This window comes from Gobius niger (assembly GCF_951799975.1).
Source record: "Gobius niger genome assembly, chromosome: 10".
NCBI classification, from domain to species: domain Eukaryota; kingdom Metazoa; phylum Chordata; class Actinopteri; order Gobiiformes; family Gobiidae; genus Gobius; species Gobius niger.
The window spans coordinates 4,603,849-4,615,948 of NC_136861.1; the positions used below are offsets into that span (position 1 = coordinate 4,603,849).

General features: G+C 44.6%; 2 protein-coding genes across 2 annotated transcripts; both read right to left on the reverse strand.

Moving 5' to 3' along the window:
• Window positions 1-4,478: 4,478 nt before the first annotated feature.
• LOC306969175 (E3 ubiquitin-protein ligase TRIM35-like) lies at window positions 4,479-6,068 on the reverse strand (the record flags this gene model as incomplete). Its single annotated transcript, XM_079564775.1, has 2 exons — window positions 4,479-5,483; window positions 5,670-6,068. 2 exons carry the CDS (start codon window positions 6,066-6,068, stop codon window positions 4,548-4,550), a joined length of 1,335 nt encoding a protein of 444 aa, XP_079420901.1. The 3' UTR covers window positions 4,479-4,547.
• Window positions 6,069-10,345: 4,277 nt separating this feature from the next.
• LOC306969099 (E3 ubiquitin-protein ligase TRIM35-like) lies at window positions 10,346-11,872 on the reverse strand (the record flags this gene model as incomplete). Its single annotated transcript, XM_079564701.1, has 3 exons — window positions 10,346-10,545; window positions 10,675-11,287; window positions 11,411-11,872. The coding sequence occupies 3 exons, from the start codon at window positions 11,870-11,872 to the stop codon at window positions 10,346-10,348; spliced, it is 1,275 nt and encodes a 424-aa protein (XP_079420827.1).
• Between the last annotated feature and the right edge of the window lie 228 nt (window positions 11,873-12,100).

The following is a 12,100-nucleotide window of genomic DNA, read 5'->3' on the forward strand; positions in this document are numbered from 1 at the left end:
GTCACAGCCGTCATCAGTCCGGCTCTGAACAGCTGAGAGACGATTGTTTAATGTGAGAAACCCTTCAGACTCACCTCAGTCCAGGCTCCAGGTTTCACTCAGACGTTTGTGTCTGATCCGGGTTTCCTGGTTTGGGACGAGGCGTGTGCAAAGACTCTCATTAACTTCTGACGGAGGTTTTTAAAGACACAGGTCCTGATTCAACTCATCCTGTTTTAATGCTGTTTATTCAAGTTTCTATATGTTGTAGTTGGTTTCAGAGCAGTCATAAAGACACTGATATTGTTTCTCTAATTCTCAGGTCAAAGCTCAATAGCAGGTAAGTTGTTGCTTTATTGTGACAGTGAAAGTTGTGGAATGAGGATTTTTGGGAAGTTGGAAATAACTTTGGACACAACTACAGTATGTTCCATTACAGTAACTACATTATTGTATTTCTGAGTTATTAAAAAAACAGTTTTTCAGTGAAGCTCATGGATGGTCCTGGTGGTGCTGGGCCAACCTCCGCCATCTCGACCCATCCCTATGGGTCATAAATCCACTTCCCATCGGGCCGACCTCTACAGCCCAAGAGTCACAAACAAGTGACACATACATAGTGACAACGAGGATTCCCACATCTCTCAACACACAGATACAGAGCCTCTCGAAAGTATTCATACACGTTGAACTTTTGCTCATTTTGTCATGTTTACAACCCTAAACATAAAGATTTCATTTTGATTTTCTTACTGAACTTTCACAGACAAGTAACAGACAACTGTGAAGTGAAAGCAAAATGATACAAGATTCTGTTATTTTTCAAAAAATAGAAAAGTGAAAAGTGGCACAAGGGGGAAAAAAGGGAAGTAAATAAAAAAGGAAAACAAAGGGGTGAAGAAAATTAAAATAAAAACAACCACAACTTAATGGACTCCTGTTTGATGCTTGGGGAATTGTGCTGTCTACACGATTGGGGCCGGAGTGCAGGAGCCATTATGGTTCATCTAGCCTGCAAGCGTTTGTTTACATTAGACGTAGTTGACCTGCATTCTACCACTTAGGGGCAGGATGGAGGCAAGTCTATACGGATACCCAGGTGCCAGTGGATGGGGTGTTTGGGTGACGGGAGGTCGCACAGTTTTTACCGCTTGCCATTAGGGCCTTTAGACTACCTCTACCACATTGCAATATCCATGTCCAATCCGCCAAATATTTGTTCTTAAAACCATCATCTTGGGCCGTCACGCACCTCAATCCATGGCCGCTGCCTCCAAAACATGAAAGTGAGTCTGGACATCGTGGATCAAGCGCGTTATACCTGGATCCCCCGGTGTAAAGATTTTAAACTACCCCCCATTTCAGGCTACCCCCCCGGTACTTTGAATTTAGTTTCAAGTTACCCCCGGGGGTAAGATGAACGCGATTTCAAGCTACCCCCCCCTGATTTCAGACTACCCCCCTCTCAACTGCTTTCTTCATCCATAAAATACCTTACAGGAACCGCAGTTGGAGCCGTAACCTTAAGGATTGTGGAGTTTACGAACTAAAGCTAACCTTACCGTAGCCCTAACCTTAAGGATAGTGGAGTTAACGAACTAAAGCTAACCTTACCTTAGCCCTAACCTTAAGGATAGTGGAGTTTACGAACTAAAGCTAACCTTACCTTAGCCCTAAACTTAAGGATAGTGGAGTTTACGAACTAAAGCTAACCTTACCTTAGCCCTAACCTTAAGGATAGTGGAGTTTACGAACTAAAGCTAACCTTACCTTAGCCCTAAACTTAAGGATAGTGGAGTTTACGAACTAAAGCTAACCTTACCTTAGCCCTAAACCTAAGGATTGTGGAGTTTACGAACTAAAGCTAACCTTACCGTAGCCCTAAACTTAAGGATAGTGGAGTTTACGAACTAAAGCTAACCTTACCGTAGCCCTAAACTTAAGGATAGTGGAGTTTACGAACTAAAGCTAACCTTACCGTAGCCCTAAACTTAAGGATAGTGGAGTTTACGAACTAAAGCTAACCTTACCTTAGCCCTAAACTTAAGGATAGTGGAGTTTACGAACTAAAGCTAACCTTACCTTAGCCCTAAACTTAAGGATAGTGGAGTTTACGAACTAAAGCTAACCTTACCTTAGCCCTAAACTTAAGGATAGTGGAGTTTACGAACTAAAGCTAACCTTACCTTAGCCCTAACCTTAAGGATAGTGGAGTTTGCGAACTAAAGCTAACCTTACCTTAGCCCTAAACTTAAGGATAGTGGAGTTTGCGAACTAAAGCTAACCTTACCTTAGCCCTAAACTTAAGGATAGTGGAGTTTACGAACTAAAGCTAACCTTACCTTAGCCCTAAACTTAAGGATAGTGGAGTTTACGAACTAAAGCTAACCTTACCTTAGCCCTAACCTTAAGGATAGTGGAGTTTGCGAACTAAAGCTAACCTTACCTTAGCCCTAGCCTTAAGGATAGTGGAGTTTACGAACTAAAGCTAACCTTACCGTAGCCCTACACTTAAGGATAGTGGAGTTTACGAACTAAAGCTAACCTTATCAGATGAAAATTTACGAGAGTTGTAGCTATTATTAGCAATTAACATCCGGGCATTTTCTATTTAACACAGCCGTGCCAAACAAACAATACATATTGCGGCGGGGGTAATCTGAAATCAGGGGGGGTAACTTGAAATCAGTTTCAGGTTACCCCTGGGGGTAATTTGAAATCGATTTCAAGTTACCCCCCGGTAGTCTGAAATCAATTTCAAAGTACCGGGGGGTAAGGTGAATGGGGGGGTAGTTTGAAATCGCTACACCGGCACCCGGAAGCGACCAAAGGTGAGACAGTTGTCGCTACACTTTGATGACCCACTGCAGTAACAGCATTTTCTGTCGAGCTGGTCATTAGGAAATGTTTTGTACTGATGGCAACAGTATCGTCCAAAATGTTCTGCAGTGTGACTTTAAAAACCGTGATTAAAAATATGAATATTGATATTACTCTGATTAGAATCCCCTAATTTCATAATAAGAATAAATATTGAATAAAAAGTATATAAATATAAATGGATGAATATTGTTAAAAATCAAAAACCTCAAGTTTACTCAGGTCTCCTCTCCCGACCTCTGACCTCTGCGTGACCTGTACGTGACCTGTACGTGACCTGTACGTGCTCATGCCAGAGACGCAGACCGAGAGAGACCTGTAGCTGCTCCAGAGAAGCTAACGTGTCAGTAGCCGCCTTTTTGGTGGAAATACACGGTGATAGGTAAGAAAAAAACAACTCAAACAAAACAAAACATTGCAATATACAGATTAATGACAATTCTTTTTATTAAATGTAAGATACTGAGAGTCCCAAAGGCTGTGAACCCACGCGCGCTGGGAAACCCTGTGTCCCAGTGTGGTGTAGCCTGGTGAGTGACATTCATTGTGTGGGGGCTAGTTAGCATGCTAATCTCCGGATGCTAACCTCCGAGTGGTATCTCCGCTAGCTTTTTCACTACGAAAATGCACTTTTCAGAGGTAAAAACGATAATCCAGGGTCCCAATTCATTTGATACGAAAGACTATTTGAAGGTTTATTCCAAGTCATTCGTGTAAGGTTGTAAAATTCAGTTTTCTTTGCAAAATTGTGGATTTAGCACATGCTAATTTTGACCCTGGTGGTGCTAATGTGGCTTAGCCACTGTGAAAATGAGGAGGGTTAATGTCAAGTGCTGGTACCTGAACTTTGCCTGTTTTTTGAAGGTTTTCATGTTATTTAAAATGTAAGAAATGTTTATTTTTATTAAAGCAAAGAAGTGTTATTTTTTAAAATAAGTGAACTTGTTATACACTTTTGAGAATTTGTTTGTGACTGAATGTAAACTAATGTAAATTGGTTTATTTTTATTTAGTAGTATTTGAATTATAATATTGTACAACTTAACCTCTTAACTCCCGCCTGAACCGAGAGGATCTTTTTCCTCACGTTTACATCATTTTTTTGTTGGGTATTCAACTCATTTTTGTAACTTTTTTGTCATTTTTTTGTCAAATTTTTTATCAATTTTTTGTCATATTTTTGTCATTTTTTCGTAAATTTTTTGTCACTTTTTATCAATGTTTTCTCACTTTTTTGTCACATTTCCACCATTGTTTCCTTCTCAGTTCTGTCTCTATTTCCACAGCTTTTTTCCAGAAGCTTTTGGATTGGGGTAAAGCCAAACTGGAGAAAACGTGCTCGGTTCAGGTGGGAGTTAAGGGGTTAAGATATTTTGAATAATTCTAAAAGCTTTACTTGTAACTATGGTCAATATAGAACATAGTTAAAGATATTTTCTGACCTATTTCCAGGTCAGGGTTTTGGATCGGATTCTCGAAGATTCTCCAGATCTGGATGTTGAGCCGCAGCCCGAACCAAACTAACTGGTATTTGTAACTCGACCAGTTAGTTTCACACGAACATCGAAGGATTTTACCATTTTTTAAGGTATTTTTATTTTCAATTTAGTGGAGGCAATTTGAGCTCTGACTGTTTTTCATCAGGAACTTGATTAAAGAGAGAGGACAGTAACATGGAGCTGTAGGTTCTACACTGTTACTGTGATGCTCTTTGGTGAGATCTTCAGAGGAGCATCAGATGTGAGTAAATATGGAAAGATCTCAGTGAAAGAGTCTGTGTCTGTGTGAAGGTCTGTGTTTGTGTCGGGGTCAGTGAAGGTCAATGTGTTTGTGTCAAAGTCCAGCTTCACTCGAACTCTCTGCAGGTTCTTCACTGAGAGACGTTTAACTTTGCCTGGGGCAGAAAAGGCTGAATATTCACCATCAGTGAAACGTATGTACCAAGATCCTCCGACCTCAGTGTTCGCTCCTCTCTGAACACGTCCACTCACACCAACAACCCAGCTCTTACCCCCGACCTCCACTTCCCAGCTGTGAGTCCCAGAGACAAAACTTTCTGATCCAACTACAGAGCAATCAGTACATCTCCTCGAGTTTTCTGGGACCTTCTGCTTCTCTCCTTTTCTCCCTGAGGTCAGATCTTCAGACAGAATGAGATCAGAGCCTGCAGTGTTTGGATCCAGAACCACAGGGAAGAACTGCACCAGTTTCTTCATGTTCATCCAGATGTTGAAGCCCAGGTTTCCCAGATGTTTGGCCTGGTCTATCAGATCTGATCGTTTTATCTTTGGCTCCTCCACCAGGGGGCAGCGCTGCAGCCTCTCCTCTGCAGTCTTGTACTGGAGCAGGAAGGAGGCGTCTGCTGCTCTCAGCTGCTCCTCTGTCTCTGAGATGGTCTTGGACAGAGCCTCCATGTCTCTGCTCAGGGCGGCCATCTTGTCCTTCATGTTCTGGATCTTCTGCTCCTCTTCCTTCCTCAGAGCCTTCATCCTGGACTCTTCCTCGTCCCTCAGAAACTGGTGCAGTTTCTCAAACTCCGCTCTGATCTGTGTCTGTGTTTGTTTGGTCTGGAGTGAGATATGAGCCGCTGCTTCATCAAACTGTGCTCTGCTCTCATCCAGGACCTGAGGAGAAACATCAGAGTTATTTAGAGTCAGACTTCCCTTTCTGTAGCAGGACATGTTGATGTTCCTCTGAGCTCTGTGGACACGTTCTTCTGACTGGAACAGGAGGAGGAGGTCTCTTACCTTCAGTTTGTCCTGTAGAGGTTTGATGTTTCTCCTCAGCTGCTCTCTCAGGTCTGAGGCTGCCTCCTCGATGGGTCTGAACCTGTGGTCTTTGTGAGTCCTGGAGTCTCTACAGACCAGACAGATCAGCTCCTGATGGTCCAGACAGAAGAGCCGCAGCTTCTCAGAGTGAAGGCTGCACTCGGGCTGCTGTGGAGATGGAGATGTTTGCTCTGCAGCTGGAGCAGTCTGCCCTTTCTCCTCTGTGAACGTCTCCACCAGGTTCTTTAGGGCCAGGTTTGTTGGTGGATGACGCTTCGAGGACCTTCTCTTACAGACTGGACAGGTCTTCAGTGGTTTGTCCTCCCACCAGTTCTCCAAACAGACCTTACAGAAGCTGTGGCTGCAGGTCAGAACCACAGGATCTCTGAAGAGCTCACAGCAGATGGGACAGCTCAGGTCCTGCTCCAGTCTGGACGCCATGTCGGAAAGAGCTCTGAAGATCAGACATAACAAAAGGACGAGTCAGATGGAGTGAAAGTCGTTATTAAAAGGTTTGGAAACGGAGAAAGTCACGACAATTTGAAACAGAAAACTCTAAACTGAGGAACTTCTGGGTCCAAACTGTTGGACAAACACAGCAAAAAAACACAACTTTATCTGAATCTCCTGCTGAAAGAACAGTTTGTAAATTCCCTCCTGCTCAGTGGGCGGCTGTGGTGACACGGCAAACCAAACAAAGGGAAAAAGTCCACCAGAAAAACAGCCTTTACTTCAGCCATGAGGGGGCAGCACACACACGGGTTTAGCACAGATGCTGGAGCGAGTCATGACCAGAAGGTCGGGGGTTCGAATCCCAACTCCTAAAGGTGCACACTGTGGTTGTGTCCTTGGGCAAGACACTTCCCCCTCCTCACCTCCAGTGTCTGTGTATATTTGAATGGGTGAGTGGTTCCTCACTGTAAAGCGCTTTGGGCCGAATGAAAGTAGAAAAGTGCAAATAAGTTGAGACCATTTACCATTTAAGTGCAAAATATACTTATTTACACTAAAGTTACAAAACATTCAGTGGGAAAAGCAGATAATTCTGTAAAATCATCAGATAAACAGTTGGTTTGGTTTTTACTTCCTCTTTCACTGTCGACCTCCGTGTCTGCTGCTCACACGGGAAGGTCTGATTCTCTTTGTTCTGCAGACGAGTTCATTCATGTTGTAACAGGAAGAGATTCTAATGTGTTTGACTGAAGACAAACAGTAGAATCAGAATCAGATGCCCTTCCCTGTTTCAGCTGTAAACCTGTGTCAGAGTCTCTCCCTGAACACGATCTCACTTCCTGTTCTCTGACTCTGTGGATCTGTGACTCTCAGCTCTATTTAAACCCCATTAATGTGAGAAACCCTTCAGACTCACCTCAGTCCAGGCTCCACAGTTTCACACAGACGTTTGTGGTCGAAGCAGCAGCTCTGTGTCTCAGGCGGCTGTTTCCTGCTGTGGGACAAGAGCCGTTTCTCAATCTGTGGCTGTTTCCCAAAGCCGAGGTGCCTTGCCTTGCCTCGCCTCGCCTCGCCTCGCCTCGCCTCGCCTTGCCTTGCCTCGCCTTGCCTTGCCTTGCCTTGCCTTGCCTTGCCTTGCCTTGCCTTGCCTTGCCGTTGAAGGCGGTGGCTCCAAACTCACTTCCTTCCAGTCCAAGGCTTTGGTCCAAAAAGAGCCTCAAATGGAAGACGCTTCAGAGGTACAGGAAGTGACATCACAGAATAAAAAAAGGAAGTCATGTTTCATCTGGGGAGGGGGGAGGGTCTGCTGAGGAGGGGGAGACTCTGTGGGGCTGGGGGCGACAGTATAATTATATTTTAGTAACTAATAATAAACACATAAAAAGCAGTCAGAGATGATGAACCCGATCTGAAAACACACAATAAAAATATAAGTTCCTTTTATATCAATGAAATGAAATGAAAACAAATCATGTCCTTTGCTCCAGGAAACACTGACATTTGCTTTAATGTTTGAATCAAATCAGGCCTATTTACATTTCAAGTTAACAAAAGACATTTTTATGAACAAAAATAATATTTTCTATTATTTAACTAAAAAGACAAAAACCTAAAATTAATTATTTGACCAAATCTTGACAAAAATATTTCCTTTTTTGTAAACAGTCAAATGAACACTGGCTGCAGAGCAATGGAACGAGTCAAAGTTTGTATTTTGTTGTTAAAAAGTGTAATTAAAGTGCTTTAAGTCACACCAGCACCACCTTTATTTCTTCCTTGTGTTATTGAGAGCCGTGGTGCATTATGGGTGATTTTGGCTGGAGCAAGGCAGTGAAGGCTACACTGATGTGTCCTTGGGCTGCGTCTGAAACCGTCACATTATCGCCTCTATGTCCGAACCCGAGCTCCTGACCCTTGACCTTTCATGGGGTCGACTGTTAGATCTGTGCAGAGAGTGAACTAGAGCTTCAGCAGCTTTTGCCCAGTTGGACCGTCCTTACCCAGGGGAAGGGGAAGTGACATCACCAACAGCTGCTGTTCTTCTTCTTTAAGGTTATTGGCAGACTGCAGGCAAACAAAAGCACATGTCGCCCCCTACTGTCCTGCATATGCAACAACATAGTGTCCAAACAAAGACATTTAAGGAGAAAAAAAACAAATGAGCCTCACATTTCCCTTTAGTGCTATATTATCTCCACAGCTGTTTGATAAAGCTGCCGTAGCAAATGATCCATGTGGCTGAAGTGTCGATTAAGTGAAAGCAAAAGCACAAACTGCTTCGAGTAAGACATTTACTGAGGCCTCTCTTTAACACAGGGGTTCACAAACTCTTTATTTCTGGGACCCCAAACATTGACATGTAAACGACTCGGGACCCCCATTGTATAAAGTTATTGCCTCTTTTGCTACTAGAGGGAAGAAAAATGTTTTAAAATGAAGTTAATATGTATTTAATCAGTTTATTTTGAAGATTTCAATGGATTTCACAAATGATTTGACAATTTTACACTGAAAATATATTAAAAACAGTAGCATTTTTCTTTTTATTTCATCCTGAAATCATCTGGGGACCCCCACCCAAAGCCTCACGACCCCCCGAGGGGTCCCGAGCCCCACTTTGGGAACCACTGCTTTAACACACTGACATGTGCAACAACATGTAATTTGTCACTTTTATAAAGTTTGGCTTTTGCAGAATCTTATTCCATATTTTTTTTTCTTTTTTTTTCTATTATTAAATGTGCACCTGTCAATCAATGAATCACTCGAGGGCGGGGCCGAGGGGGGCGGGGGGGAGGATTGGTGCAGTGGCTTATGGGATGGCACGTAGCTCCTTATCACCGGTTAGTTAGCACCAGAGGTCCCTATGCTAAAGTGAGGAGGAGGAGAAGGTGACACACTGTAGTGGAGCGGAGGGAGCTGCTCAGGAGGAAGAGGAGGAGCTGACCAGTGCAGGACACCATGCTCTGAAACAGGGACAAACCCAGGAGGAGAAGGTGACAGACTGTTGTGTTGGAAACATCGACATTAAGACAAAAAGTCTGGATCCGTTAATGACGAGGTAATGGAGTCTTTGTGGAAAATAGAAAAAGTCTTTATTGTTTTAGGAGCAAAAAACACAAAGAAACATAACAGAATAAACAGTGACAGACTCTCATTATGACCTGGTCCAGTTAAACATCAAAATATCTTCATGTTGATAAAGTGTAGATTTAAATCAAGACAGATCGACAGTGACACGACTCGGGAGGAACAGAGTTTTAGTGGAGGCAATTTGAGCTCTGACTGTTTTTCATCAGGAACTTGATTAAAGAGAGAGGACAGTACCATGGAGCTGTAGGTTTTATGTCACGGAGTGGATGGCGTTTTTGAAAGTGTGCTTTGTGTTTTTAACTTGTGTTTTTTTACCTCGTTGCTTTGACTACCTCAACACATGACCTGGCTGTCCAATGCCCAGGGGTGCGTAATCAACACCCCTGTTGGTGGTGGGACGGGAGAAAAGGCTGGAGAAAAGAGTTGACGAAGAGGGCAACGGGGGGACAGAACTACAGAAAGAACGTGGGCCTGTGGCGGACGCCGTAGGGGCACGAGGAGATGCGCAACGGAGATACAGGACGAGCAGATAAGTCTGGGCGGAGGAAGACTGAACCTATGGTGGTGACGGGGCGACCGCGTGAAGACGTAAGGCGAGGACAGAGCGACCCGATGCGGACACGGGGCAGGGCATCAGGAGCCAGTACAATGACGCGTGGTGTGGGTGGGAAAAAGCAGCTGAGAGAGTCTGGAAAGAGCACCACGAAGCGGAACACCAGCAGCGGGGGAGTGGGAAGCTCCCCCTGCGGTGTAAGTATTAAGTACTTGGAGTAGTGGTGCTCATTGGTGGCTCACTTAGAGAAAGTCTCCGGTGTGTTGCCTTCTCTGATGGCCCCTCTTGTGCTGTTTGTGCAGGTGACCCTAAGGCGTGGACCCGGACAGCTCCAGGACCCAGAGAGCTCCCCACCAGTCAGCCTTGCTCCTGCCCCTTGAAGAAGGGGACTGCGTGAGTGCCTCCACGACGACCCCATAGCTTTTCATCGTTATATTATTTTTAGTCCAAACATCCATATTTTTATAACTCTATTAATACATTGTAAAGACCTTTTAAATGTATTTGTCATTATTGGTTGCACTACCCCACGGCTCTCATTACAAACATAGTTCAATAATAACTTTTCTCATCGGCCATGCCAATTTCAAACTTACAATAAACCTCAAACCTGTGACATCTACACTGTTACTGTGATGCTCTTTGGTGAGATCTTCAGAGGAGCGTCATATGTGTATAAAAATGGAAAGATCTCAGTGAAAGAGTCTGTGACTGTGTGAAGGTCTGTGTTTGTGTCGGGGTCAGTGAAGGTCACTGCTTTTGAGTTCAAGTCCAGCTTCACTTGAACTCTCTGCAGGTTCTTCACTGAGAGAGCCAGATCTGGGGCCAGGGATTTGGTAGAAACAGCGAAGTATTTACCTTCAGTGAATTGTATGAACCAAGATCCTCTAACCTCAGTGTTCGCTCCTCTCTGAACATGTCCACACACACCCACAGACCAGACCTGACCCCTGACCTCCACTTCCCAGCTGTGAGTCCCAGAGTCAAAACTTTCTGATCCACGAAAATAGCCATCACTAAGTCTCCCAGGGTTTTCTGGGACCTTCTGTCTCTCTCTTGCTCTCCCTGAGGTCAGATCTTCAGACAGAATGAGATCAGGGGCTGCAGTGTTTGGATCCAGAACCACAGGGAAGAACTGCACCAGTTTCTTCATGTTCATCCAGATGTTGAAGCCCAGGTTTCCCAGATGTTTGGCCTGGTCTATCAGAGCTTTGTCTTCCATCTCTGGCTCCTCCACCAGGGGGCAGCGCTGCAGCCTCTCCTCTGCAGTCTTGTACTGGAGCAGGAAGGAGGCGTCTGCTGCTCTCAGCTGCTCCTCTGTCTCTGAGATTGTCTTGGACAGAGCCTCCATGTCTCTGCTCAGGGCGGCCATCTTGTCCTTCATGTTCTGGGTCTTCTCCTCCTCTTCCTCCCTCAGAGCCTTCATCCTGGACTCTTCCTCGTCCCTCAGAAACTGGTGCAGTTTCTCAAACTCCGCTCTGATCTGTGTCTGTGTTTGTTTGGTCTGGAGTGAGATATGAGCCGCTGCTTCATCAAACTGTGCTCTGCTCTCATCCAGGACCTGAGGAGAAACATCAGAGTTATTTAGAGTCAGACTTCCCTTTCTGTAGCAGGACATGTTGATGTTCCTCTGAGCTCTGTGGACACGTTCTTCTGACTGGAACAGGAGGAGGAGGTCTCTTACCTTCAGTTTGTCCTGTAGAGGTTTGATGTTTCTCCTCAGCTGCTCTCTCAGGTCTGAGGCTGCCTCCTCGATGGGACTGAACCTGTGGTCTTTGTGAGTCCTGGAGTCTCTACAGACCAGACAGATCAGCTCCTGATGGTCCAGACAGAAGAGCCGCAGCTTCTCAGAGTGAAGGCTGCACTCGGGCTGCTGTGGAGATGGAGATGTTTGCTCTGCAGCTGGAGCAGTCTGCCCTTTCTCCTCTGTGAACGTCTCCACCAGGTTCTTCAGGACCAGGTTCTTTGGAGGATTATCCCTAGAGGACCTTCTCTTACAGACTGGACAGGTCTTCAGTGGTTTGTCCTCCCACCAGTTCTCCAAACAGACCTTACAGAAGCTGTGGCTGCAGGTCAGAACCACAGGATCTCTGAAGAGCTCACAGCAGATGGGACAGCTCAGGTCCTTCTCCAGTCTGGACGCCATGTCGGAAAGAGCTCTGAAGATCAGACATAACAAAAGGACGAGTCAGATGGAGTGAAAGTCGTTATTAAAAGGTTTGGAAACGGAGAGTACATGTACTTTAGTAACGTTTTGAAGAACTTGTACTTCTTGAAGTAGTTTTATCAAACAGTACTTTTTACTTCTACTTGAGTAAAAATATAATGAAGTTTCTGTAAAAATAATTGTTACTTTTTCCACTGTGAGTAAATC